Genomic DNA, 24,609 nt, shown 5'->3' on the forward strand with positions numbered 1-24,609 from the left:
GCACGATCCCCTTCGCCCTGGGCATCCCTGCAGAGGGGACATGTTCCCCGGGACACCAGTGGGCTGGCTCACCCGCTCGGGGATGGGAAGAGCCCGAGTTCCTCCTCTACTTGCCGCGCCGCCAACAACAAACCCCCAACAGCCGCTGCCCCCTCCAGCCAGAGCCCCTCTGCTCCCCGCGTCCCCCCGCCGGTGCCAAGGCCCGCTGTCCCCCGCCACGCTCAGCTCCCGCCCTTGTCCCCCACGCTGTCCCAGGGGCTCCGTGCCCGGCCAGCCCATCGCTGTTCGCTGCCTCCCGCAGCCCCACGCCCGGCCTTGCCCCGCAGCTCTCCGGGTGCTCCCCGCACCCAGTGAGTTTCTTTCAAAACTCCTTCTGTCCTGCGCCACAGCGAAAAACCACCAGAGGACAGAAGTGACGCCGGACTCCTCCGGCAGCGAGCGGGGTGGCGGGGCTGCCTCGGGGTCCCGGCACGGAGCAGCGCCCGGGGCTCGCTGCGGCTGCCGGGCCGTGCGCGGCAGGGACAGGCGGCAGGTCCCTGTGTGCTGACTCGCTCCTTGGCCACTCTCCGGCCTCCTTGGCCGCTCTCCGGGCTCTTTCCATGCCGGTCCCGGGCAGGCGAGGCCGGGCTGCCCCTACCCCGTGCCGGAGCGGGGATGGCCGGGCGCTGGCGCGGGTGGCTCGGCGGGGTGGCGAATGACGGCAAGCTGACCTCGGGCACGGTCCGGACCTCCTCGGGTGCGACAAAGCCGGTGCTGTCACCCCTCTGCTCGCGGAGGGGGGTGTATAAGCAGGGGGCTCCGGGTGGAGCTGAGCCTCTGCCCCCAGCCCGGGTCATAGGGCTCCCTGCTCTAGGGCCACCGGCTCCTGCCGCTGCCGCTTGCGCTGCCGCTTGGCCCGCCAGCACACGTAGGCGGCCACCAGCAGGCCCACCCCGAAGATCAAGGTGGCCACCGAGACCACCTTAGCGATGTCCATCTGTGGGCCATTGATGGTGAAGGTGATGCAGGTCGCTGCGACGCCGATGACCACGGAGACGATGCCGAAGGGGAAGATGCAGCGGTACCAGGATTTCTCGGTCCCGCCCGTGGCCAGGGCCAGTTTGTTGAGTGTAGCAGTGGAGTCGGTGGCCGTGGCCAGCGGCAGCCCTGGTTTTCCTCCCTGCAGGCAAGTGAGTGAGTTGGACTTGCAGCCCATCATGTTGACGAGAAAACCCAGGACGGAGCAGCACAACGCGCGCGTGGGATGGATGCGAGTCGCTGTCCCACCACGAGCCGCTGCCGTGCCGGTGAGGGAGGGAAGATTCCGGATCCTACATGGTCGCTTTGTCCGGCGGCTCGGGGTGCAGACGGGCCGGGGTCTTCTGCTGCTGCTCTCACTCCCAGCTTTGGCTCCCGGCTCCTTTGCTGCCAGACTGAGCGAGGACTGGAGGAGGACTGGAGCAAGGATTGGCGGTGGCAGCGGTGATCTCATGCCGGTGGGAGGACCGGCTCGGCCTGGCTGCCTATTAACTGTTTCGGGCTGTGAGCAGGCAGCTGCTTGCAGCCCAGCCGGGATCGCTCCTGAGATGTGTTTTTCCAGTCTGCATCGCCAGGCAGCGCTGGGGCAGGGACGCTGGCCCAGCCGTCCACCACCCCAGGGCCACGCTGCTGCCACGCCATGGCAGGTGCAATCCCAAGGGAACAGGTCAGTGGGGACTTCCAGACACTCCCCAGAGCCCCTTTGGCTCCTCTGTGTGCAGTACCAACGCCATCTCAAGTTGCTTTCTCTCCCTATGCCAGCTTTGTCCCCTGGCACAGGGCTTGGGGACCCTCACTGGGAGCCCGTGGTGGGGCACCCGGAGGTGACTCTGGGGAGGGCTGAGGGTGACCCGTCAGGGGACCTGGAAGGAAAGGGGCTGGAGCCGAGGTGCAGGGGGATTTGGGGTTTGAGGTGTTGCTGTCCAGGCGGGGCAGCAGCAGGGTAAGAGCCAGGAAGGCAGCATATCGGAAGGAGCTGGGAGCTGCAGGAAGGACAGGTCACCTGGGAAGGAGAGCCAGTGCCTGCCACAGGGCCAGGCTCTGGGAACTGGCACTGCACCCACCAGGGACCCCCAGGCACTGTTTCCTTTCCCTGCAGTGCCCAAATCCTGACTATCAGGATCAAATATTTTTAAACAGCAATGTTGAGCACAGGTAGGTGATGTTGGCTGTCACTGCTCTGGCAGTCGATCACACACTTGCAGCACATGGCAGAGCCCAGAGATGCCACCCGGGGCTCCTGGGCAGGGAGAAGGAGGAGGAGGAAGGGATGGAGACACAAACAGCCTGGAAGAGGTTAAGCACAAAATCCTCCTGCCCAGCTCTGACCATCAACAGAGACTTATTTCTGCGGGCAAAACCTTTTTGTGCCACCTTTACCACGAGTGGATCAGGGAGGCACTGAGACTGGAGATGGCACAAACAGTTCCCATCTCTTCTGGCTTCTCCTGCACTGTTTGTTTTTTTTTAATTGGTTTTCCTGAAGGAGAGAGGAAAGGAATGAGCTATTGCAGCAAACGTAAGAGACCTGGAGCCTTTCCCAGGTCAGAGCTTCCCCGAGCCGATGGGGCCCAGCTGTTCCTGCATCAACTGAGAGAAAGCCAAAAATAAGGGAAAAAATCCACACTGTCAGAGAAGCAGAGCTGGGCAGCGAGCAGGAGGCTCTGGGGCAGGTGAGATGGAGAGGAGCCAATGGGACTGGCACAGGAAAGGGGAGGTTTGGGCATTAGTCTGGACATGGGATGTATTATCCTCCCTTTTTTTGTGGGCACTGCTCTTGCCTACAGCATCCCTAGGGAAGCCATGCCACTCTGGGGAAGAATAGAGCTGGTTTGGATGAGACTTTACCCCTCTTCAGGCTTGCTTTGGAAAACTGTGTGAGACCTGGGAGCAGCAAAAGAGTGCTGGTCTGGGTTTGCAAGAGCCTTGGCATCTCTCCTTGCTCCCAGTTTCTTGAGTAACATCCATAAATAACAAAAGTGGAGGTTGATCAGGTGTCAGATGAATTCCCAAACTGTGCTCCCGTGGTACTGCTGGAGGCAGGCAGCTGCAGACACCCAGGACCTGGGCACAGGGGTCTGGCTATGCACAGAAATAGCACTGGGAAAATAACTCCAGCTAAGGCAGACGTGCAGCACACAGTGCTCTGCAAACCCAGTTTTGTTATTTACTCTCCTGATTGCTCATTAGAGGGGAAGAGCAGCAGAACTCCATGAGTCAATGCCCTCTGAGAAGGGAGGGCAGAACCCACCCTGAAGGCTGATACAAGCTCCATCTTCAGTTTCATGAAGCTTTCTTAAACTTGAAACTGTTCAGGCTTAAATTGACCCCAAACTGAACCCTTGAAGCAAATTTCAGCTAACACAGTTCAGCTGCTGCTGAGAGTGGGCTCTGGTAGAAAATACCCCAAGAACAAGCCTGGCAATGGGCAACTTCCCAAACTGCTTCTCAGGAAACCAGTAATGTGGTGCCACCCCTAAACGCAGCTCCAGCACCCCTGTGCTGGTCCTACCCCCCAGCATCCCCACACCTCCAGCCTCCACCTGTGGGGTTGGGAAGGACTCTTGGTTTCCCTTGAAACCCGACAATGTCAGTGAGCTGACAGCTGTACCAGCTTTGAAGTGGTGCTGAAGAGCAGTGACTGGCCTTGAAAAAGCAGGAGGTGAGAAAAACAAGCTCCAACTGGTTAGAAAACCATGACATTTTCATGTCTCCGTTCTGATCCATGAGGGATTTGAGTATTTGACTCAGCAGCACCGATGTGCCTCCTGCACCAGGACCAACCATTGCATTTGCTACTGTTTAAATCATCCAGGAGTAAAGCATGACACGTGCATCCATCAAACTCCTCCAGACATACACCGAGTTGTAGCTCACCAGAGAGTGCTCCCCAAGCAGTGATGCCTGCATGTCTGACCAAGGACCTCTAAAACTTTCCTTTAAAAGGAACTACCTGCAGAGAGCAGAGCACAGGTCACAGAGCCCTGCTGGCTTTGCAGGTTTGAAAGGAAAAGCAGGACCAGCACAACCCTGCACAGGGCTCAGGCTGGGACAGGATCAACACCAAGAAACTTCCCACACTCACGTGTGGATGAACTTCCCCTTCTCCATTCAAAGAGGCCAAATTCAGGCAACTCTTTCTCTGATTTTGCAGTGGGTTTCTGTAAAACTCACCAATGTGCTAAGGGAGAGAGGAAGAGGCTTCAGGATGGGCTGCCTGGTGTGAGACCGCATTTTTGAGCACTGAATCTTTCACCTTTGGTGGGGCTGACAGGCCTGGGTGCTCCTCTCCTTCCCTCCACACTCCTTCTCACATCAGGGTGTAATTTTCACAGCAGAAATAGAGACTGGCGTGTCCTCCTCCCTCTTCCCACGGGAGGAGCAGAAAGTGCAGCTGGGACTGGATGAGTCACCTTGCAGGAGCAGAGATGGATGGCACCCCCTGCACACACAGACACTCACAGGGGCCCATGGGGGTGATGGATGGGGCAGCAGGAGCTCTCCCTGCTGCCGGAATGCTGCCCTGAGCCAGCTGCAGTGCCCTTGGATGGGGAAGGGGCTCCAGAGTCTGGCTCTCAGGATTGCAGCAAAGTGATGCAGGAAGGAAAGAAAAACCTGGGAACAGAAACTCCCACTGAAGAGGAAGAGAAAGAACGGAGAGGGGGAATGGCTTTGGTGGGTGAAAGAAAAGTGGTGTTTGGGCAAGAAACCCAGATTCCCAGGAGGAAATGGTGAGGAAAAAAAAAGATGAGGAAGCCAGGATTCTTCTAAAACAGATCAATTACTTTGATTTTGAAGCAAGAAGGCCCAGGATCAAATATGATGCTGAGCAGCAGTAGGGAATCCCAGGAGAAGCAAGGTGTGGGAGGAGATCCACGTTCCCCAGCACCCAGTGTTTCATGGTAGGTCCATAATTATGTGGGTAACCAGAGACAACAGATTTTCAAAATAGATGTTATAGAGAGCTGAAATAATTTGGAGACCACATGGAAATGCTAAAACAAAGAAGGCAAGGCCAGGATGCAAAGACACCCATGTGCTGCTTGCCCTGTTTAGGGCTCCACCACATGAGCCCACCACTGCCAGGAATTATGCAGAAAATCTCCAGACCTTGAAAGTAATGGGGCTGGAAACAAGAACAAAAAACAACTTGTCTTACAGAAATAACACTTTTGGGCAAAGACAACCGAAGACAACCTCTGTTATACAATCCACATCTATCCCTGCATGAGTCCAAGGAGCAATACTCACTCCTGCCCACCTCATTGCTCATTTTCTGGTCACACAGCTCAAAACTGGGGCCTGAGTTGTAGAAATCCAGCAAATGGCAGCCCTGAAGCCTTCTTACATGGAGAACAAGTGACCCTCACTCGGTTAAAAGGCCAACAGACCACAGGCACTGACTTATAACACAGAGGAACGGTAAGAAACAAACCCCAGCAGTCTGTAAGAAATAAGACATCCCCACAAGGTTTTTTTTCCTGTGGCTCTGTGAGGAAATTGATAATTTTGCCTTTATCTGGCTGATACAGAATCACAGAATTGTTAAGGTTGGAAAAGCCCCTGAGACCATCAAGTCCAACTGTTAACCCAGCACTGCCAAGGCCACCACTAAACCGTGTCCCCAAGTGTCACAGCCACACATTTTTTGAACACTTGTGGTGATGGTGATTTCCTCACTCCCTGGGCAGCTTGTGCCAGTGCCTGACCACCCTGTCCATGAAGAAAAGATGGTGCAGTCCATGCAAGAGCCACACATTAGATTAAGACAGGGACAGGAAATACTGAATATTTATTGCACAACAATACCCCATAATAAACTTTGACTGCAGTGAAGAGCTGCAGTAGAACAAGAGCAGGAGAATATGGCATCAACAACCACGGAAGACTGTGGAATAAACCCTGGCAAAGCCAGCATTAAGTTTTGAGCAGCTCCATTAATTTTAAGATAAAGAGCAGGGAAGAAACTCCTCACGCAGCAGGAAGGCGTCATTAAGGAAGCACAGGCGGCATCTCATAGCCCATTTTAAGCTGCCTCTTGCCACGTAAAACTGGAAAATAGGCAGCAAAATAAATCAGGAGGCACAGTCTTGGATTCTCAGTGACCTAAGAAGTATTTTCCAGGTCTATGATTCAGCAAAAGGGAAATAAATAAATAATCAAAGCGGGGGAATACAGTGCCAACAGCCATCAGGAAGTGCTGGTCCGAAAATAGCAGCCAAGTGTCACCTTGATCCTCTCCAACAAAGACTTCGGCAACAGTGACAAGTTGCTGGGTGACATGGCCCTGCTATTTTGGGCCCATGGCAGTGGAGAGCCCCACCAGGGCACTGGCACAGGAGGGGACACCAGCACAGCCCCACCTTCCACAGGAACTTCCAAACCACTTCGAAATGAGAGATTCGCGTGTCTTACAAGAAGGACGCTTTCCATGGGTTCAAATGTGGATGGGAGCAGATGAAAAAGGATTGTCATCATCATCATCATCATCATCATCTACCTGGTGGTAGCTATGTTTCTTCCCAAGGTGGGGCAGACTGAGCTCGTCCAGACCTTCACACCTTTGGCTGCTCCTCTCCATCACCCTCCAACCCCACCTCCGGCCACACCAAATGTCCAGGTCACAGCACCAAGGCTGACAGAGCTCAAGGAGCATTTGGCACAGGGTGTGACTCTTGGGGATGGTCCTGAGCAGGACTGAGGGTTGGACTCGATGATCCTTGTGGGTCCCTTCCCACTCGGCGTGTTCTGTGATTCTGTGAAGCACTCAAACAACACTGAGGACCAGGCATGATCCAGAGACAGGGAAAAACTCCTCACCAGGAGAAAAGCTGACCAAAACAGCAGCTTTGGTGGTATCCTCTGCCCCTGAAGATGCTGTGGATTCTCAGGGCACTGCTTGGAGAGCTGGGCAAGGCACCAGCAGAGCCCAGTGACTCACAGGCCACACACACCGGTTTTAAAGCTCACAGAAAAGAAATACACCTAGAACATAAGAATAAGCTATTTTATTGTAATTACTGCTTAAAAAAACCCCAAAAACTAAAAGCCCAACCCCAAAATAATGCCATTTGCATTGTCATAAGCAAGGCTCTGAATTCCTCCTGTGGTAGGAGGGAGATGTGATCACACATGATTCAAATCACTTATGGTTTGTTCAGTCAAACAACTCCATTAAATCCAGCGAGTTTGCTTTTGCAAGGACAAAGGGATCTCTGCTGAGAGCTCTGTCACCTTCAAGGAGAAGATTCCAGAGCAGCACAACACAACAAATACCACTTAAAACTTGACAAACCCAGGTAGGTAAGACTTAAAATAGTTGCAAGGATACTGCCAAACACCCCAGATTTCCTAATGACACTAAAAGTGAGCCTGGAAGTCTCACAGAAACACATGGCTATGTTTAAATTGATATGATCAAACTTGTTTAAATGTAAAAAAATACTTAGTCTGATTCATCCCTGCATCCAGTAATTTCTGTCCCATTATGCAGTCAGTGCCATATTGTAATTAAAGCACTGTAGCCTATTTAGGGTTTCATTAATTTTTTAAAGGTATTTTTTTGTTGAGTCACCATCCCTGGAGGGATTAAAAAGCTGTGTGGATGTGGCTCCTGGGGACATGGTTAGTGGTGGCCTTGGCAGCGCTGAGGGAAAGGTTGGACTTGAAGATCTTAAAGGTCTTTTCAACCTTAATGATTCTCTGATTCCTGTGCTCTCTCCTGCACGTTCCTGTGCCTGGTTGGTACCCAATCCTCCAGCCCTGGAGGCAGAGAGAGGCCCTCACCTGGCATGACAGCGCCCAGCTGCCCAACAGCTTCAAAACCAAGATTTACTGCTAACGTGTCCTCTAAGAGACTCCACCTCCAGAGAAAACTCTTGTATGTTCTGGAATTTAGAACCTGAAACTGGAAAACAAAACCCCAAAGGGTGAAATCCTCAGACAAAGCACTTCTCCAAACTGCAGAGCTCCAGGGCTGTGCCAGCTGCACCAACAGCTGGGGCACAACACTTTTAACAGAGGGAGAAGGATGCTGAGGTGCTACAGAATGTTCAACCCGTGTCACCTGCTGAAGTTTTACTGACCTGGACACACACATTGGGCCTCCCTTATTTTTTCTGTCTAAGCTGGAGATCACATGAGACCAGTAAATCGTTTCCCACTACAACACGTAAGGGCTGAGGAGAAGCCGAAGGCAGCGCTGGCACAGCTGGGAGCTGGTGTTCTCAGAAACCAGGAGGGAAGACTCCAGGAAGGCTCTTCTCCAGGGCCAGGCTCCTCCACTGACTCACAGCTTGCTCCCATTTGCATTTTTCCTATCCAAACTCCGGATCCACTGATTATCTTTCTTGTTCTGGCTAAAAATAAGTCAAACATCTCCGTTTGCCTGCCTAAATAGCCCAGTGCCGTAATCTCTCGCCTTCTGAAATTACAGTTCAAAACTCCCTCTTAATTTGTCCCCCCCTCCCATTCCCAGCTCTTTATCCCCCGGCAGCTTCCTGCCCTCTTCTTTCTAACTGAGCTCAGATTGATTAACCAGATTTTTCTAGATTACGGTGCTAAAGCCCTTCTTTCTTCGCAGATTAAAACCAAGAGACAGACCTTTTCTTTTGGGTGGTGGTTCCAAAAATAGTAATTTTGTGTCTGCAAGGTGGATGGTAGAAACTTTAATGCCTATTTAATTAATTGTTTTTATGTTGGACTGAGTCATGATTAGGGTTTTTCTTTTGTGAGGTTGTTTTTAGTGGATGTGAAGGAGGACTAGGAGGCTGCCAGTGAAAGCAGATGTCAACTGCACCAGTCCCAGTGTATATGCTCAAAAAACCAACCAAAACCCACCTAAACAAGAGGCTTTGCTCCAGAGAGCACAGATTTGCAAAAGCAAGCTCACGAGCAAGTGAAATAATCTCGATCTCCATTTTACAGGTAAAAAGTGAAGAGTCCTGGTGTCAGATCCATCATCTGCTGCAGCCTCTCAGTGACCCCATACAGTGACAGGACTCAGGAGTGGAAATGCACACCCATGAACTGGCTGCCTGCCCACAAAAAATCCCAGTTGGCCCCTTCTCCTGGCTTTCACAAGGCTATTAAAGCGTTTCCCACTCGTTGCTTACAGTATACTAAGAATTAGACACCCTGGCAGTGTCTGGAGGAGTATTACACATCCTGCAGTACCCACATCCAGCATCCTCAGTGTGCTCTGCACTCTCATGGAACCCAAAACCACCCCTTTCAGATTTAGCAGAAGTAGACAAAATTTCTCAGCAAAGCTTCAGCTACAAATCCCAAGCTCCCATGGAATTCTGGAACTCAGGGAGAGATTGATTTGAGTAAAAAAAAAAAATCTAAAAACTAAAGGATGTGTGGGGAGAACAGGCAGCTCTCCCCAAGAGCTTTTCTAAAATCCAACCTCTGACTCAGCACTTTGCAGCACCATCACCCCTCCTGGAACCCCCTGACTGGCACAACAAGTTGCTGAGTCAGGTGTTAATGCTTCAGGCTTGACTCACACAGTGCTTTAATCAAGGAACTTGCTCTCTGGAACTCACAGAAAGCAGGAGAATAACACCACCAGCAAATCTGTCATAGGCAGAGAGGGCTGGGAGCTTCCCTCCCACCTCCACGTGCACCATCTCAAACTGCTCCTTGATGACATTCCCTTATTCCTCACACAGCTCAGCAGGGTTTGTGCTCCTGGTGCCTTCTTTCTTACCAAGACTCAAATTATTTCTGGTTTAGGTGGAGAGCACCCCTGAAGCCACACTGTTGAGTCTCTACATGAGGTGTCTCCCAGGGAGGAGCTGCAGCAGCACCTCGAGTAGGACCTGTATGATAAACCCCTCTGAGAGTTCAACACGATGAACATCCAGAACTAACCACAGCTCAGGGTGTGGCTGCCCCATCCCTGGGAATGTCCAAGGCCAGGCTGGACGGGGCTTGGAGCAACCTGGGCTGGTGGAAGGTGTCCCTGCCCATGGCAGGGGGTGGAATGAGATGAGCTTTGAGGTTCCTTCCAACCCAAACCAGTCTGGGATTTCTGTGATTCTCTAATTCTGACCCAAAACAACTGGTGCATGTGAAATCACAGGGGAAGGTCTGCTGACTGCAGAGTGCACCACCAGCAGCATCTGCAAAACAGAAACTGCCCATGAGAAGTTGCAGATGGGAAGGAGAGAAGGGAGCCAGTGGAAAGGACAAACTGTAGCAGCTGGAAATACTTAAAGCCACAGATTCTGGAAAGAAAAGGAAGAAAATCTGTCTCCTCCCTAGGATCCAGCTTCACATCCTTCAGCAGGATAAAAACAAAAACCTTTTAAAACTCTGCTGTAAGGAACAAAGAAGGAGTAAGAGCTGTTAATCCTCCCTGACCCTCACTGCGCTTTCTCTCAGCTCATGTCTACACAACACTGGGATCATCTATCACTTTCCAAAAATACTGCTCATTTCCTGTATTTCTGTAATTCTATCCCCTGGCATCAAACACTGCCTTTTGTCTTTGTCTCCTCATCTCAGTTTGATGTACCAGGATAATTCCTTCTATAACAAAGGCAGATTTTATAACAAAGACCCCTCAACCTCTGAATTCAATTGCTGTTGACTCTCAATATCTGCTATAGCACAAGACTTGTTTGAAAAAGTGAGTCATTCAAATTATTTAGCCTTACACGTTTATGAAAATTATAAAATGGGGTGTAGGAAGAGTAATAAAACTGCACCCAGAGGTAGAGAACAGCCAGTCTTCTGCACCCTCCTACAGTGCCAGCTTGTCTTTTGAGTTTCTAACAACCCCTGTGACCCCATTTTTGTGGCTCAGTCTGCTTTTTCCTGGCACTTTCACACCTCTGCAGCCCTTGCTGTGGCACTGAAGTTGCTGCCAAGTTCCACTGGACTGCTCAGTGCCGAGAAGCAGATGCTCCATGACTCATGCAGTGCTTGCAGACACAAGTTATCCATAACAGCACCATAATTAACAATACCAAATGTCAGCTCTAAAATTCCAACATGCAGATGTTCATGCCCATGGCCTATGACCACGCTAATCTAGGAGGCATGCAAGTGTTCTAGATCAGGTTGGACAGGGCTTGGAGCAACCTGGGCTAGTGGAAGGTGTCCCTGCCCATGACAGGGGGGTGGAATGAGAAGAGCTTTAAGGTTCCTTCCAACCCAAACCATTCTGTGATTCTGTGATAAAAATATAAAGCGGAAGTAAGAGGTGCTGATTTTCATCTGTCATATGAATGACTTTTAGTGAATTTCCAGTGTCAGAAAGAGGCAGACATTCTGAACAGACAGCAAACTCTGGCTGTGAAAAAAGATAAGGAATAAATAATGACTGTCTCAGCACTGCTAAGAGCTAAATCCCCTTTCCCCCCCAAGCAAACAATCCTAGTCCAGATAAGTGGTCTGGTCTAAGCAAACTGTACTAAGCTGTGCTAACTGTGGCCCTTCCTAAATGGAGTTTTCATTGCTCACAAGCAGAGGTTTTCCACCTCCCTCGAGAGCTTTACCTGGCACTGAAATTCCGGAGGAGCCGGGGCCGGGCGGGTCGGGGGTGGCGGGGCCGGAGCTGCCGCAGCGGCCGGGCCGGACATTCCGAGCGGCTTCGGCTCCAGCGCCACCTGCGGGGCGGGACCCGCCACTGCAGCGCCCGCATCGCGACACCCCGACACCATCCCGATACCATCCCGACACCATCCCGATACCATCCCGACACCATCCCGACACCATCCCGATACCATCCCGGCACCATCCCGATACCATCCCGATACCATCCCGACACCATCCCGCCCGTCCCAGGCCTCTGCCCCGGGAACAACCGCCAGACACGACAGAGCAAAAATCACAGAGTCACAGAACGGGCCGAGCTGGAAGGGACCCACAAGGATCACCCAGTCCAACCCCCCGCCCTGCACGGGCCCATTCCCAGCAGTCACTCCCTGTGCCCCAGAGGATCATCCAAACCCTCCTGCAGCTCTGGCAGCCTTGGGGCTGTGCCCACTGCCCTGGGGAGCCTGTTCAGTGCCAACCACCCTCTGGGGGAAGAACCTTTCCCTGAGATCCAACCTGAACCTGCCCTGACACAGCTCCAGCCATTCCCTGGGGGCTGTCCCTGGTCCCCCCAGAGCAGAGCTCAGTCCTGCCCCTCCTCTGCCACTGCCCAGGCAGATGGAACTGCAGGGAGGTCTCCCCTCAGTCTCCTCTTCTCCAGCTGAACACACCAAGTGCCCTCAGTGTCCTCACATGGCTTCAAATCAAGGCCCTTCCCCATCTTCATTGCCCTCCTTTGGATGCTCTCTGATGGCTCAGTCTCTTCCCTACATTGCAGTGACCAGGGCAGTGAGGTGACAGACAGGCTGGGGACAAGGGACAGCTCCAGCTGCACCCCAGCCCTGGTACCAGCCCAGCTCAGAGCAGGCACCCATGAGCCAGAGTAGCTCCACAGAAGGCACTTCTGCGTATGGCCTGGGCTGCTGTGCATGAAGACATGAAAAACAATTAGCCAGTGAATATTAATGAAATAGTGAGCACTATAATGCTGGTTATATGCCAACTGGTGAACAGAGTAACAAGGAAGCAGCAGCTCAGGTTCTCAGGATTTTTGGATGCTGGAAGGCTGTGGCCCATGATGCTGTGGCTATCTGAGCAGGAGAAATCACGTTTTATTGCCTGCCACACTGCCTGCAGAAAGGAGCCTGGTGTTCTGACTGAGGCAGTCAAGAATCCACAGCTGGGCAGAGACAGAGCTTGGAAGATAAGTCAAAACCAGCATCTCTGAAGGGGCTCATAAAACCTCAGTTAGCAAGTCAGGAAAGAGATACGGAATGACAGAATCAAGGAATGGTTTGGGTTGGACCTTAAACATCACCCAGTTCTAACCCTCCTGCCATGGGCATCGACACCTTCCACCAGCCCAGGTTGCTCCAAGCCCTGTCCAGCCTGGCCTTGGACACTTCCAGGGATCCTGGGGCAGCCACAGCTTCTCTGGGCAACCTGTGCCAGGGCCTCCCCACCCTCACAGGGAAGAATTTCTTCCCAATATCCCATCTAACCCTGCCCTCTGGCAGTGGGAAGCCATTCCCCCTTATCCTGTCCCTTCATCCCTTGCCCCCAGTCCCTCTCCAGCTCTCCTGGAGCCCCTTTAGGCCCTGGCAGGGGCTCTCAGGTCTCCCTGGAGCCTTCTCTTCTCCAGGTGGACATCCCCAGCTTTATCAGCCTGGTTCCAGAGCAGAGGGGCTCCAGCCCTCCTCATAGAAAAGAAGAGAAAAAAACAACCAAAATTAAGAAAAAAACCCCCATAACAAAAACAACCCGCTGAAGTTTAGCTGAACAAACAGGCAGAGTAAAGAAGTTCATGGAAAAGATTTATTACTCAGAACTGTCTCTGTCTGTGTGCAGCATCAGCAGGAGGCTCCCCTGCTCAGTCCCCCAGCTCGTCCCTGACCAGCACAGGGAAGCTCCTGCCCCCCTGGCAGAGCTGGGTGTGGATGGCCCGGAACAGGCGGGCAGGGCACGGGCTGGGCTCCAGGACAGGCAGGAGCTCTGCCATCAGCACCTGGGCAGGACAGAGGAGACACAGGACACACGTCACCAGAGCCAGCACACACTTCCAGGACTCCTTGAAGTGAAGTGGCTGCATAACAAGTGAAATCTAATCAGAGCAGTATGACTAATGGCATGCTCACTGATTGACAGACACTTTCTTTTGTCATATTTAACAAAGGCAGAGTTGTTCATCCTCTGCTCGTGAGCTACACCAGCAGCCACCCAGTGTTCCCAGAGCAGGGAGATAAGTGGAGATGCTGCTCCTCTGCCACAGGGAAGGCCCAGCACTGGGATGAGATCATATCCTGCAAGAAGTTAAAGCTGGTGTTGGCTCAGGAGCTCTGCAGCCACACAGTGAAGTGCTCACTCACCCAACAGTAAGTTCAAGCACTCAGGACTGTTCCTGTCACCTCCCAGTTAATCCAAGACAGATGGGTAAATGGCCAACTCCAGTCCAAATGGGCTACAGGGGTTGCTAGAGCTGCCAACATTCCCTGGCCTGGCCTTTGGTCCATTAAGCCTAGCTCAGGATCTCAGCCCATCTCATCTCAGCTCCAACACCACCCCGGGGCAGCATCATCAGCTCTGGGATTAGGACTGTGACACACAGCTCAAGCACAGGTCACTTCCAATCAGAGGACAGAAGCTGGCCTTTGGTGCCCCACTCTTGAATGAACGCTCAGGCAGGCATCCTCCCTGGGATGTTCATACCTCTGCACACATCTCTGCACAGGGACAGGGAAGCAGGACACAGCTGCTCATCTCTGGGAAGTCTCTTTCTACAGACATGAAAGCTACCTAAGGGGAAAGCTGCACATGAAGGAATGCTGCCCTGCTCCACTTCCTAAAAGAGAGATCCTTGTCTTTTCCATCCATCTGCTCTGCTCCTGATGTGCAGGAAAAGAAGAAATAGACCTTCACCATCAAAGAGAGTCTAAGAGCTACCAGGAGTTTCTGTGATACTTGGCATTCCTCCATGGAAAGGCAATGGATAGGCTTGGCCCAGAAATAGGTACATCCTTTCCCAGGGTATTTATCTTGTACCACATCCACTCATTTCACCTGTTCCAATAATTTCACTTATCTTCACTCTGCAGAGCTCCTTCAGACCCTCAGAGCTCACCCGGCACAAAACGCCTTTTGGATACATGTGCAGAGGAAACTGAGTCAGCCAACAGAGCAGCAGGAACCTGGCTTTGGTCACCACTTCGTTTTGGGCAGGAAAAAAAAAACCAAAACCTTCACAATCCATAATTCAGGATTATAATGCTGAAGTCCCATTTGAGGACAGGAGGCAATCTATCTTCAGCCAGAGGGAGCAGTGCAGCCAGTTATTAATAACTCCTCTGTGGCTTAGAAAAACTGACTTTTCCAAAGCCTTAATCATTCAGGTCAACAGTGGATGTGATTTCACAGATCTTCTCTGCCCTTTGCAGCTGGTTGAGAAGAACAAGTGATCTCTGTGCAGCAAGCTCTCTGCTGGGGCTGCTGGAGAAGCTGACACCTCCTACCCTGTTCTCACAGGCTCAGAATGGTCAAATCAAGATTAGCAGCACAGTGGTTTGAGGTTTAAAAGGAAAGGAAGAGAGCAGAGGAGTTCACTGGCTGGAGGTCACACAGGAGAGAATGCCACAATGGGTGCCCTTGTGGGACTGTGAGGGGCTGACAAAAGGGGCCTTCAGGCATTACCAACATCCTCCACTGTCAAATCCTTTCAGAACAGCTAAATAAAACCTTATCAGGAGAGGGTCAGACACATAAAGGCCTCTGCTCTGGCTCTAACAGAAAAAAGTCAGTTCCATTCACCTACAAAGACAGCAAGGCACTGATGGGACTTGGACATGAGTTATAAACACGGAAACACAACTAGGGGAGCTTGTTGCGCTGCTGCTCCCCATCCACACCCCATCCAGCAGTTGGTGCCCCACAACTGCCCTTTCCTTTCCCTGCTCCAGGAGCATTAACACTTCCCCAGACTCACCTTTTGTAAGGCAATCTCTTGGTGCAGCATTGACACTTGCAGCTTCAAGGCAAACAGGTCCCTCAGCTCCTGGAAGCTGGAGTAACACAGGAGAGGCAGAGCCAGCACTCCTGCAGTGTCACACATCTGTCCCCTGGCAGGGACACAGCTTGGGGAGCAGCTTCCCACATCCCCAGTGCAGTCTGGGCGCAGCCTCAGCTGGGACTCCAGAGCTGCCAGGGGGCAAGAGCAGGAAGGAGACAAAACCACACAAGTTAAATCTGCCCCTGCAGAATTTATGATCTACTTACTGTTCCCAGAAATGAATGACTAATGGCAGTGTATTAATCAGGGTAAGCTCCTCACACATGGCACAATCAGGACATCCTAAGCTATGGCATCCAGTGTCCCCAGCCCTCCTGAACCAGAGCAGTTAAAAGCTCCAAGCCTCTCCTGAGCAGAGGGGTGGCACACAGGTTTCATGGCTTTGTTTGCCACCAGAAAATTTCATGTGCTCCATTACCATTAAGGATAACCAGGGGGAAAATTACCTTGTCCACAGTGTCCTGCACAGATGGAAAACAGCTGTTCCAGCACACTCACACCTGACCACAAACGCAGGCACTGACTCACCTGCTCGAAGAAGCTGCAGCTTCTGCAGGCACTGAGCAACTGTGGTTTGCAAACCCTCCAAGGTCAGAAGGCTTTCATATTCCCCTTGCAGAGTGGGAGGATCTACAAGAGAAGCAGAGGAAACCCAGCAGGCGTGAGTATGCTGGAACCTTCCTCCCCAAACACCAGCTTCCAGAGCAGCCTTGGGTTCACCAGCCCTCATTCTAGGCAGGCAGTGCTCCTGTCCCTCAAATCCAGCACATGGCAAGGACACAAAAGAGATGGAACTGGAGTCCAGACCATCCTTATTCCACCTTCTGTCCCTCCATCCCCTTTTTTTCCTCCTTACCTGCAGTCTCAGCTTCCACATACTGCCTCAGACGGGAGGGGACATCCTGGAGGAGCCTCAGTTCCTCCTCTATCTCTGCAGGACTGAAGGCTGCCTTTGGTGAGCAAAACTCAAACAGCAGCAGCTTAAGGAAAGTTCCACAGCACCAGCTCTGTGCAGCATCCCTGGCCAGGCAGGCTGGGACCAGGGACAGAGGGAACAGCCCAGGGAGTGGCACTGCAGGGGGAAGGTGAGGACAGCACAGCACAGCTGTGCAGGGCATGTTTGCCCTGTGGCCACGCTTGGCTGGATCAGAACTTTTGTAAGTGCTCAAGAGCTGTACTGTGAAAAACCCCACTTCCCAGAGACCCAGCCTGAAGTGCTGATGTTGGAGGCATTACTCTCTCCAGCTGGGAGCTCACTGTGGAGCAACTGTACCCGGAGCCTGCTGGGAAAGGATACAGTTGTCTGGATCCTCTCCATAAAACGGGCCCTCGCAGCTGCTGCATCTGCACTTGTTGGGCACAGATGACATTTCTCCCATGCCCTGAAAATTCCAAAGGGGCAGGAGGTGGAAGTTACACTCCTTTGTACCAGACAGTGATCACACTGAGCTGTGACACACCAATGTGACACATCAGTGCTTTAATTACAAGCGTCTCCCCCATCCCCCTCTCTCACAGGTTATTTACTAACCATTCCCAACTCATTCCCACAGCTGGTATTAGATCAGCAAGGACACCCTGCAGAAGGCATTAGACACTGCAAAACACCTGTTCCTCTCTCCCCTTGTTCTAAAGGGAAGGATTTACAGCCATCAGAAGACACACAGCACGTTTCCAAAGCAGAATGTGAACTTGCAGTACCTCCCCAATTCTGTTCCATTGCCCTGCCTACGTTTATATCCCATAGCAAACACCAAATCTTCCCTTCCTTTCTTAGGAGTAATTCATCTGCATTTCTGCCCATTTATTCTGTTAGTAAAGGTGCACAAAAAGAAGGGCAGACAGGACAAGCTCTCACCCCAATTCCTTCATATGCCAAACTTCCTCAAGATTCTCCTTTAATCCTTTTTTTTGGGGACAAAGTTCTATGTTTGGCAAGCAGTGTGCCAGCAGTGTGGCAGCATCAGGGATGCAAGACAGAGGTTTGAGGACAGTATCAAGAGGAAGCTGGCCAGGAGTTCACACCAGAGTCCAGTTTTTAAAATAAAGCATTACACAAACAACAGCACTAGCAGAGAGATGCATTTCACTCACAGAGTTCAACATCCCCATGGATACACAGTCCCCATAATATCCTTTACTTAAGGACTGGTTTAAAAAGCCAACCTCCCAAAATCTGCTGCAGCGAGAGCCATCAGGAGGAGGCTTAAAATAGTTCTGCAGTGCCTGACTGTCTAACTCATGTGCATGTGTCTTCTAAATCATGTTAGGAACTGCACATTTCAGAAATACATTATGCAAAGAAGTGGCAAGATTAATGGAACAGGAAAGAACAGAAGTTCCCAGGCAAGATGCATTCCCTCTACAAGGGTTCTTTAGTGCAAAGGTTATTCTCAATCTGTCACTGAGTTGAAAGCAATAGTGAAAAGTATAAAATTATATCAGAGTGATTAGAATGCTGAAAGGCTCAATTTACAAGTGAAAATTAAAGGAATAAAGTCTTTACAACTTGCTGAAGGGCAACTAACAAACTGGTGGCTGATAAATGACAGTTCCCAAGAGGAGGAGGAATTCTTGAGGGCTATAGTTAGTTAAGACAGGGCTCAAGCTTAACATCTGAATTAAGCACATAATGAGAAATCTGCTGAATTATGGCAAGATTTCTCAGTGTAAATGTGGCAAACCCTTCCAGAAGACTGGAGAATGGACCAGAGCACTGAGCTCACCAGAAACCCAACCACCTGCACCCTCACTGCAGGAACTCTGGAGCTGTCTCTGTGTAAGAGCTGAACAGCAGGAACAGCCTCAAACACACACAGCTGTGCTGCTTCCAGAGGTGCCCCAGCAGGGCAGGGCATGGCTGGTTTGGGGACCTTGCAGTGGAGAGGGTACAGAGGCACCCACCCCACAGGGCTTCCTGCCTTCAACAGGTGGCTGGTACCAGCAGAGGCTCCTGCTGCACTGTTAAACCCACAATTAAAGCATTCCAGTGCCTTCCTGACTCAGTGATCAACAGTAATTAGCAGTCTGAAAATAAATTCTAGTGGCTAGAATAACACGAGCACACACATCCCCAGCAAGAGCCTCGCAGAGCACCCTTCCTGCTCCCAGTTCAGCCCCACAAGCCATGGGGTGGGGTCACAGCCCCTCCAGGAACCACAGCCAGCCACACCTCCCCACCTGGCCCCTCCTCACAGCCCTTAACAGAGGGACTGGACTAGTCAGGCTGGGCTTACCTGGAGTTCCTGGCATAGGCTTTCCTGTAGGGAAGGGGGAGCTTCAGCTGGCATCTGCAAAACAGGAGAAGGATCAATCCTGGCTGCCAGGGAGCAGTTGAGCCTTGTCTTCCAATATTTTGTCAAAATCTGGAGTTAATTTAGCTGCAGTGGGAGATGTCAGCAACCCTGGAGACTGAATCCACCACTGCCTCCAGCTTGTCCTCAAGGTAAGAGGCTCAGGCTCCTCTTTAATTTCCACAGACACCACTGAGCTGACCTGGGGCAGCTCCTGCAGCCTGGTACCAGCTGTCAGGGGCTCATCCAAGGTGGGAAGCTGGGAGCAAAGCCCTGGCACGGCAGAGAACAGGCCTGGAAACAACTTGTTCAGGGAAGCCGGTCTGCCCAACCCTGCTGCCACACCTGAGCAGGACAAGGCAGCTTTGCTTAGCACCACATCACACTCAAAGAAATGGGAAAGGGACATTCCAGCTTCTGTTGGAACATGATTCTTAACCCTGAAATAAAATGATCTCCAAATTGTTACTACAAAAACAGGTGGGTTGGCAGTTGTTAGTCACATGCAGACCAGGAACCGAAGGCCACCGTTGAGATTTTCAGTAAATAAACATTTGAATCCAGATCCCTGTTCCCCCAGTAACTGTCACTCAGTGTCCTGTGCCCCTTCCAATGCCAGGGAACAGGGATAATTTCCCTCCTGAACAAACACAACAGTTTGGGTTGTGGTAGCTGAGAAATATTCCTCAAAATTTCCTTGGGGCATCAGAGCTGACCTTCACTGTTTCTTTAAAGCAAAGAGTACACAGAAAAGAAATTCTTTAAACAAGACAGACTGGCCTGAATGCAAAGCCAACATTCCAAGTATTATTTTGCCACTTTTCCACAGAGAATCTCAGTAACATCCAGTTCATAATCCTTCCCACACCAAACACTTGAAACAACTGCATTCTATTCCATCCTGCTTCGTGCAGTTACATGGGCAGTGTCTTACAGGTTAACAGGGATAGCATTAAACTCAGATGCCATCACTGCAAACAGTACTGGGCACCTGCTTTAAGAGAGAATGAAAATTCATGCATTATGTATTATCACTGTGTAAGAAGAGAACAAATAAAAAAATCAATATGCTATAATAGAAAATGCACTCAGAGGAAAACTAAGGCTCAAGAAAGCTCTACAGAGACAGCTTTCCATAACAGTCACAGGGGACTATGAAATACCAAAAGTCTTAATTGAAAGGCTTTCAAAGTCCCAGCCATCCAAGAAGAAGCCCTTTAAATTCAAACCGCTTACTCAACCACAAGAAAGGCTTTTAAACTGCACAGGATCCTTCGAGAGGGCTGGGAGGAGGGTGAAAGCAGGCTGGGGCCCAGAGCAGCAGCAGCAGGGTTTGGAGATGTGCCTCTGAGTGTCAGGTAGAACACGAAGAGAGGTGCTCACCTCCCACACTCACCCCTTTTCCTGCAGGGTGCCTGTCCCAGGTAAGGGGCTCCTTCCTGATGCACCTGCAGCATCCTCCTTTTTGCTGGACTCTCCCAGGAAACCACAACCTTTCTTCCCTGCATCAAATAACTTCTGGCCAGCAGGTACTGAGTTCTTTCCCCCAGCTGAATCCCCCACAGACAAACAACATTGCTTCTCATTTAGGGCAGACTGGGATGAGCCAAGTGTCTTTTGGGGTTCAGCTGGAGCACAGACCTCTGTGGCACTCCCTTTTGAGGAGCTCTTCCCAGATGTCCTGGGACCTTGAGAAACACATCTGGCTGGGGCTTTCCTTTGTGGCTTCTTCACACCTGGGTCAGTCCTATAAGGGGCTCTTAGATGGTATGCAGAGGGCTTCTTTGAAGAGCCAGGCTTTTTGCTTCCAGTTCCCACCTTTGTGCTCTCAGGAACATCCTCGACAGGTACAGGCACCTGCTGCTCTTCAGCCTTCTTGCCAGCAGGGCCCTCACCTGCCAATTTCTTTTCTGTAGCTCCCGAGGCCTCTAATGGAATTTTCAAGATGCTTTTCCTGACTTTCAGTGCCTTCTCCAAGGCCCTGTTCAGCAGTTCCAGCTCCTCCAGCTCCTTGGGTGAAGGCCTGTTCTCTGCAAGAGGAGATGACACGTCAGAAGGTCCAACCCTGGATCTTGCCCATTTGTCTCTTCACTAATCTGCTTTGCCATGTGCTACAGAAGGGAACCAGACACAATGAATGGTGCAGGGAGTACTTTTTTTCGGCTGTGAGAGCAGCCACTGCACACAGGATACAGGCAGGATGCAGCAAGCCTCCAAGACAGGATGGGTGTGAGCCACAGAAGAGAGTTCTGCAGAATCAACCTCAGCAAGTGACACACCTGGGTCAGGCCCACAGACATCTCACCACGGGCCTGGGTTACCGAGGCAGGACGCCAAACTAACTCCAAGTGGGAGGGAAAAGGGGGGGGGGGGGTTAAGTCGCTGCAGAGAAGTGGAACGGCTCCTAACACCGAACCTGGCTCAGCCCCGGTGCGACCTGAGAGGCCCCCGGGCCGGGGGAAGCGCTCACCGTGTCCAGCGCCGGAGCCGGGCTGTGCCTGCGGCTGCTCCTCCTCCTCCTCCTCAGCGTCCCTGGGGGAACAAACAGCGCCGGGGCCGGCGATGCTGCACCGGGACCGGACCCTCCCGCCCGGCCCAAGGGGACCGGGGCTGAGGGCAGCGGGGTGTGCCGCGGGCCGGCCCCGCACTCACCATGGCCGCAGCAGCGCCCGGCCCCGCACTCACCATGGCCGCAGCAGCGCCCGGCCCCGCACTCACCATGGCCGCAGCAGCGCCCGGCCCCGCACTCACCATGGCCGCAGCAGCGCCCGGCCCCGCTCCGCCCGCCGCTCCAGCTCCCGCCGCCGCTCCGCGCCCGCGCCCAGCGCCGCCCTCAGCGCCGCCGCCGCCCTGCGAGGCCCAGCGCGCTCAGCGGGGCCCGGACCGCTCCCGGCCCCGGGCGCGGCCCGGTGTCCCCGCTCCCCCCCGGTCCCCGCTCACCGCCCGCCGCAGCCCGCGGGCAGCATCGCCCCGGCCGGGCCCGGCCGCTCCGCCCGCGCTCCCTCCCGGCGGCCCTGCCAGGACCTGCGGAGAGGGCGGAGCGAGGCCCGCGCGGCCGAGGGCGGGAGCGGCCCCGGGGAGAGCCCGGGGGATTCCGGGACATCCCGGGCCCGGGGATCGCTGTCCCTGCCCGGGGGTCTCGGGGGGTCCCGGGGGTCGCTGTGCCTGCCTGGCACGGCCCAACCAGTGCCGGGGATCCCCCGCCGGACCCGGGGAAGCCGCTTTTCCCTCCGCTGCGTCCGGCGCTTCCCGCTCGGCAGCGCCTCTGCGGGGCTCGGGCGGCGCGGGCCGGTCCGGCAGCCCCCGGTACCCGCATCTCCCGCGGCCAGGCCGTGAGCGGGGCTCATCCCCCCCGGTACCCGCATCTCCCGCGGCCAGGCCGTGAGCGGGGCTTATCCCCCCCGGTACCCGCATCTCCCGCGGCCAGGCCGTGAGCGGGGCTCATCCCCCCCGGTACCCGCATCTCCCGCGGCCAGGCCGTGAGCGGGGCTCATCCCCCCGGCCTGGGCGGTGGGGCTGAGGGGGAGCCCGCAGAGAGCAGGGGCACAGAGCCGCCGTGGCGGCGGGGATGGAGCCCCCCGGGTGCCGCGCAGCGCCCGCAGCCGGAGGGTGTTATAAGTAAATGAAATTAGGCTGAAATATAGTAATAAAATTTATTGAAGATTTATGTAAAATGCAAATAAGCAAAACAGCATGCTGGGCGGCCGGGGAGGCCCCTGCTCCACTCACGGCACGCAGGCACAGTAGGCAAAAACAGTAATTTTATTCCCTTATCAGTTCCCTTCCCATAGTCACTTGTTACCCTTCTATTGGATCCGAGTTTGCAGGTCTGGTTCTGGTTGGCTTCCCTGCAGGCCCCTTTCAGTTGCCAGGTGCTTTCCTTTCCATAGTTTTAATTAGTCCTTAGTCCTTGAGGCCCAGTGTGTAGCTTAGTGTGTCGGTATCTCCAGATGTCCATTTTGGATACTCTGTATCATTCTCGTTCTTGACCCTTCGTTACTTTATGCGTGTGCTATGAGACAATAAGCTTTTTATAAAAATAAGATACAAAATACTTATTCAGCAAGGCACAATAATTTGTCTTTCCAGCTTAAGAACTGCAGGCTGTATGACTATCAGCTTACAATGCTGACAGGTTAATGAACCATTCTGCAACTTACAGTCTCCCAACCTTAACAGAACATTGATTATAATAACATATATACATATATAAGAATATAATATGCAATACTATATAGGTATATAAGAATATAATATGCAATACAATTTAATGAGTAAACTACTACTACTAATTTGATGAGTAAATTTAAACTACTACTAATTTATTACAAGGGGAAGCGGGGCCGTGCAGGGGCCGTGTGTGAGCCCGGTCCCCGAGGGCTCCCCCAAGCAAGGACCGACAGCCCGGCCACCAACAATCCAAACCGCTGCTGCCGCCCTTGGTTTGCATCGGCGAAGAGGTTTTTGTGATGGAGGAATCTGCCCTGTCCTGCGGCTGTGGGAGCTGCCCGGTTGGCAGCGCTGGGATCCCGACGGGAATACAGCTACTGCTGCCGAGCGCTGCAGTTCCCCAAAAGTGCCCGTAGCTGGCACTCGGCGATGCCTGTTCCAGGCAGCCGAGCAGCAGGGATCCCGTCCTCCACTTTGCACAGCACAATGAAAATTAACAAAAGTTTGTAAAGTAGGAAAGAAGTGGTTCTTTGCCTTCGAGGGCTGAATCTTCAGGTTGAGATGCCCTTGATTCTCTGCAGCCATGTGATCACAGACTCTTCTAAAGAGAAAAAGTTCAGAATTAGAGGCTACACATGGAGACAGGACTTAAAAAAAACCCCAAAACTATAAAACATTACAAGGCTGGCCCCATCTTGCTCCATTCTTGCAAATGTATGTGAGTTCACTGTCAGAACACTGTGAACAGTTCTGCTTCTGAGGTAGGAGCCAAGACAGAGCCCATTTGGCTCTTCCAGGGCTCAGCGGGCTCAGCAGGGCTGACAGGGGGTATCAGACACTTAAAGTAGTTTAATCAGCAAAATCAAGAGATGTAATGCTGTGAGACCGTGGAGAACAGCAGTGGGACAAAAAGAGCTCATTCTCAGACATCTTCTCTAGAATCATGGAATATTATGTGTTGGAAGGGATGCACAAGGATCATCAAGTCCAACTCCTGGCCCTGCCCAGGACACCCCAGCAATCCCACCCTGTGCCTGAGAGTGTTGTCCAAACACTCCTGGAGCTCTGTCAGCCTTGGGGCTGTGCCCACTGCCCTGGGGAGCCTGTTCAGTGCCAACCACCCTCTGGGGGAAGAACCTTTTCCTGATATCAAACTTATCCCTCCCCTGACACAGCTCCAGCCATTCCTTTGGGTCCTGTCTCTGGTCACAGGGAGCACAGATTGGAGCTGCCCCTCCAATGCCCCTCCTGAGGAAGCTGCAGGCCCTGATGAAGTCTGACCTCAGGCTCCTCTTCTTCAGCTGAACAAGGCAAGTGACCTCAGCTGTTCCTCAGACACCTTCCTCCCTAGACCCTTCACCATCCTCCTTTTTTTCTGATACCTTCAGATCCTTCTCATATTGTGGTTCCCAAAGCTGCTACCCAGGGCAGGTGGATTCCTGCAGCTGGGACTGGCTGGGACATGGAGTCCCACCAACAGCTCCTGGAGTCACCAGCATGGCCCAGGGGGGCACAGCCAGG

General features: G+C 52.6%; 2 protein-coding genes across 2 annotated transcripts; both read right to left on the reverse strand.

Moving 5' to 3' along the window:
- Positions 1–222: 222 nt before the first annotated feature.
- Positions 223–7,920, reverse strand: LOC126641251 (uncharacterized). Its single transcript, XM_050317752.1, has 2 exons — positions 7,804–7,920; positions 223–7,002 (listed from the first exon to the last, which is right to left on the reverse strand). The coding sequence occupies exon 2, from the start codon at positions 1,469–1,471 to the stop codon at positions 833–835; it is 639 nt and encodes a 212-aa protein (XP_050173709.1). The 5' UTR covers positions 1,472–7,002; positions 7,804–7,920; the 3' UTR covers positions 223–832.
- Positions 7,921–13,362: 5,442 nt separating this feature from the next.
- TEDC2 (tubulin epsilon and delta complex 2) lies at positions 13,363–22,283 on the reverse strand. Its single transcript, XM_050317829.1, has 10 exons — positions 21,859–22,283; positions 21,670–21,768; positions 21,389–21,450; positions 20,315–20,948; positions 18,862–18,915; positions 16,923–17,007; positions 16,482–16,590; positions 16,154–16,255; positions 15,542–15,753; positions 13,363–13,570 (listed from the first exon to the last, which is right to left on the reverse strand). Exons 1-10 carry the CDS (start codon positions 22,281–22,283, stop codon positions 13,436–13,438), a joined length of 1,917 nt encoding a protein of 638 aa, XP_050173786.1. The 3' UTR covers positions 13,363–13,435.
- Between the last annotated feature and the right edge of the window lie 2,326 nt (positions 22,284–24,609).

Source organism: Myiozetetes cayanensis, unplaced genomic scaffold, assembly GCF_022539395.1.
Source record: "Myiozetetes cayanensis isolate MyiCay16 unplaced genomic scaffold, myiCay2020 scf20-37, whole genome shotgun sequence".
Lineage (NCBI taxonomy): Eukaryota > Metazoa > Chordata > Aves > Passeriformes > Tyrannidae > Myiozetetes > Myiozetetes cayanensis.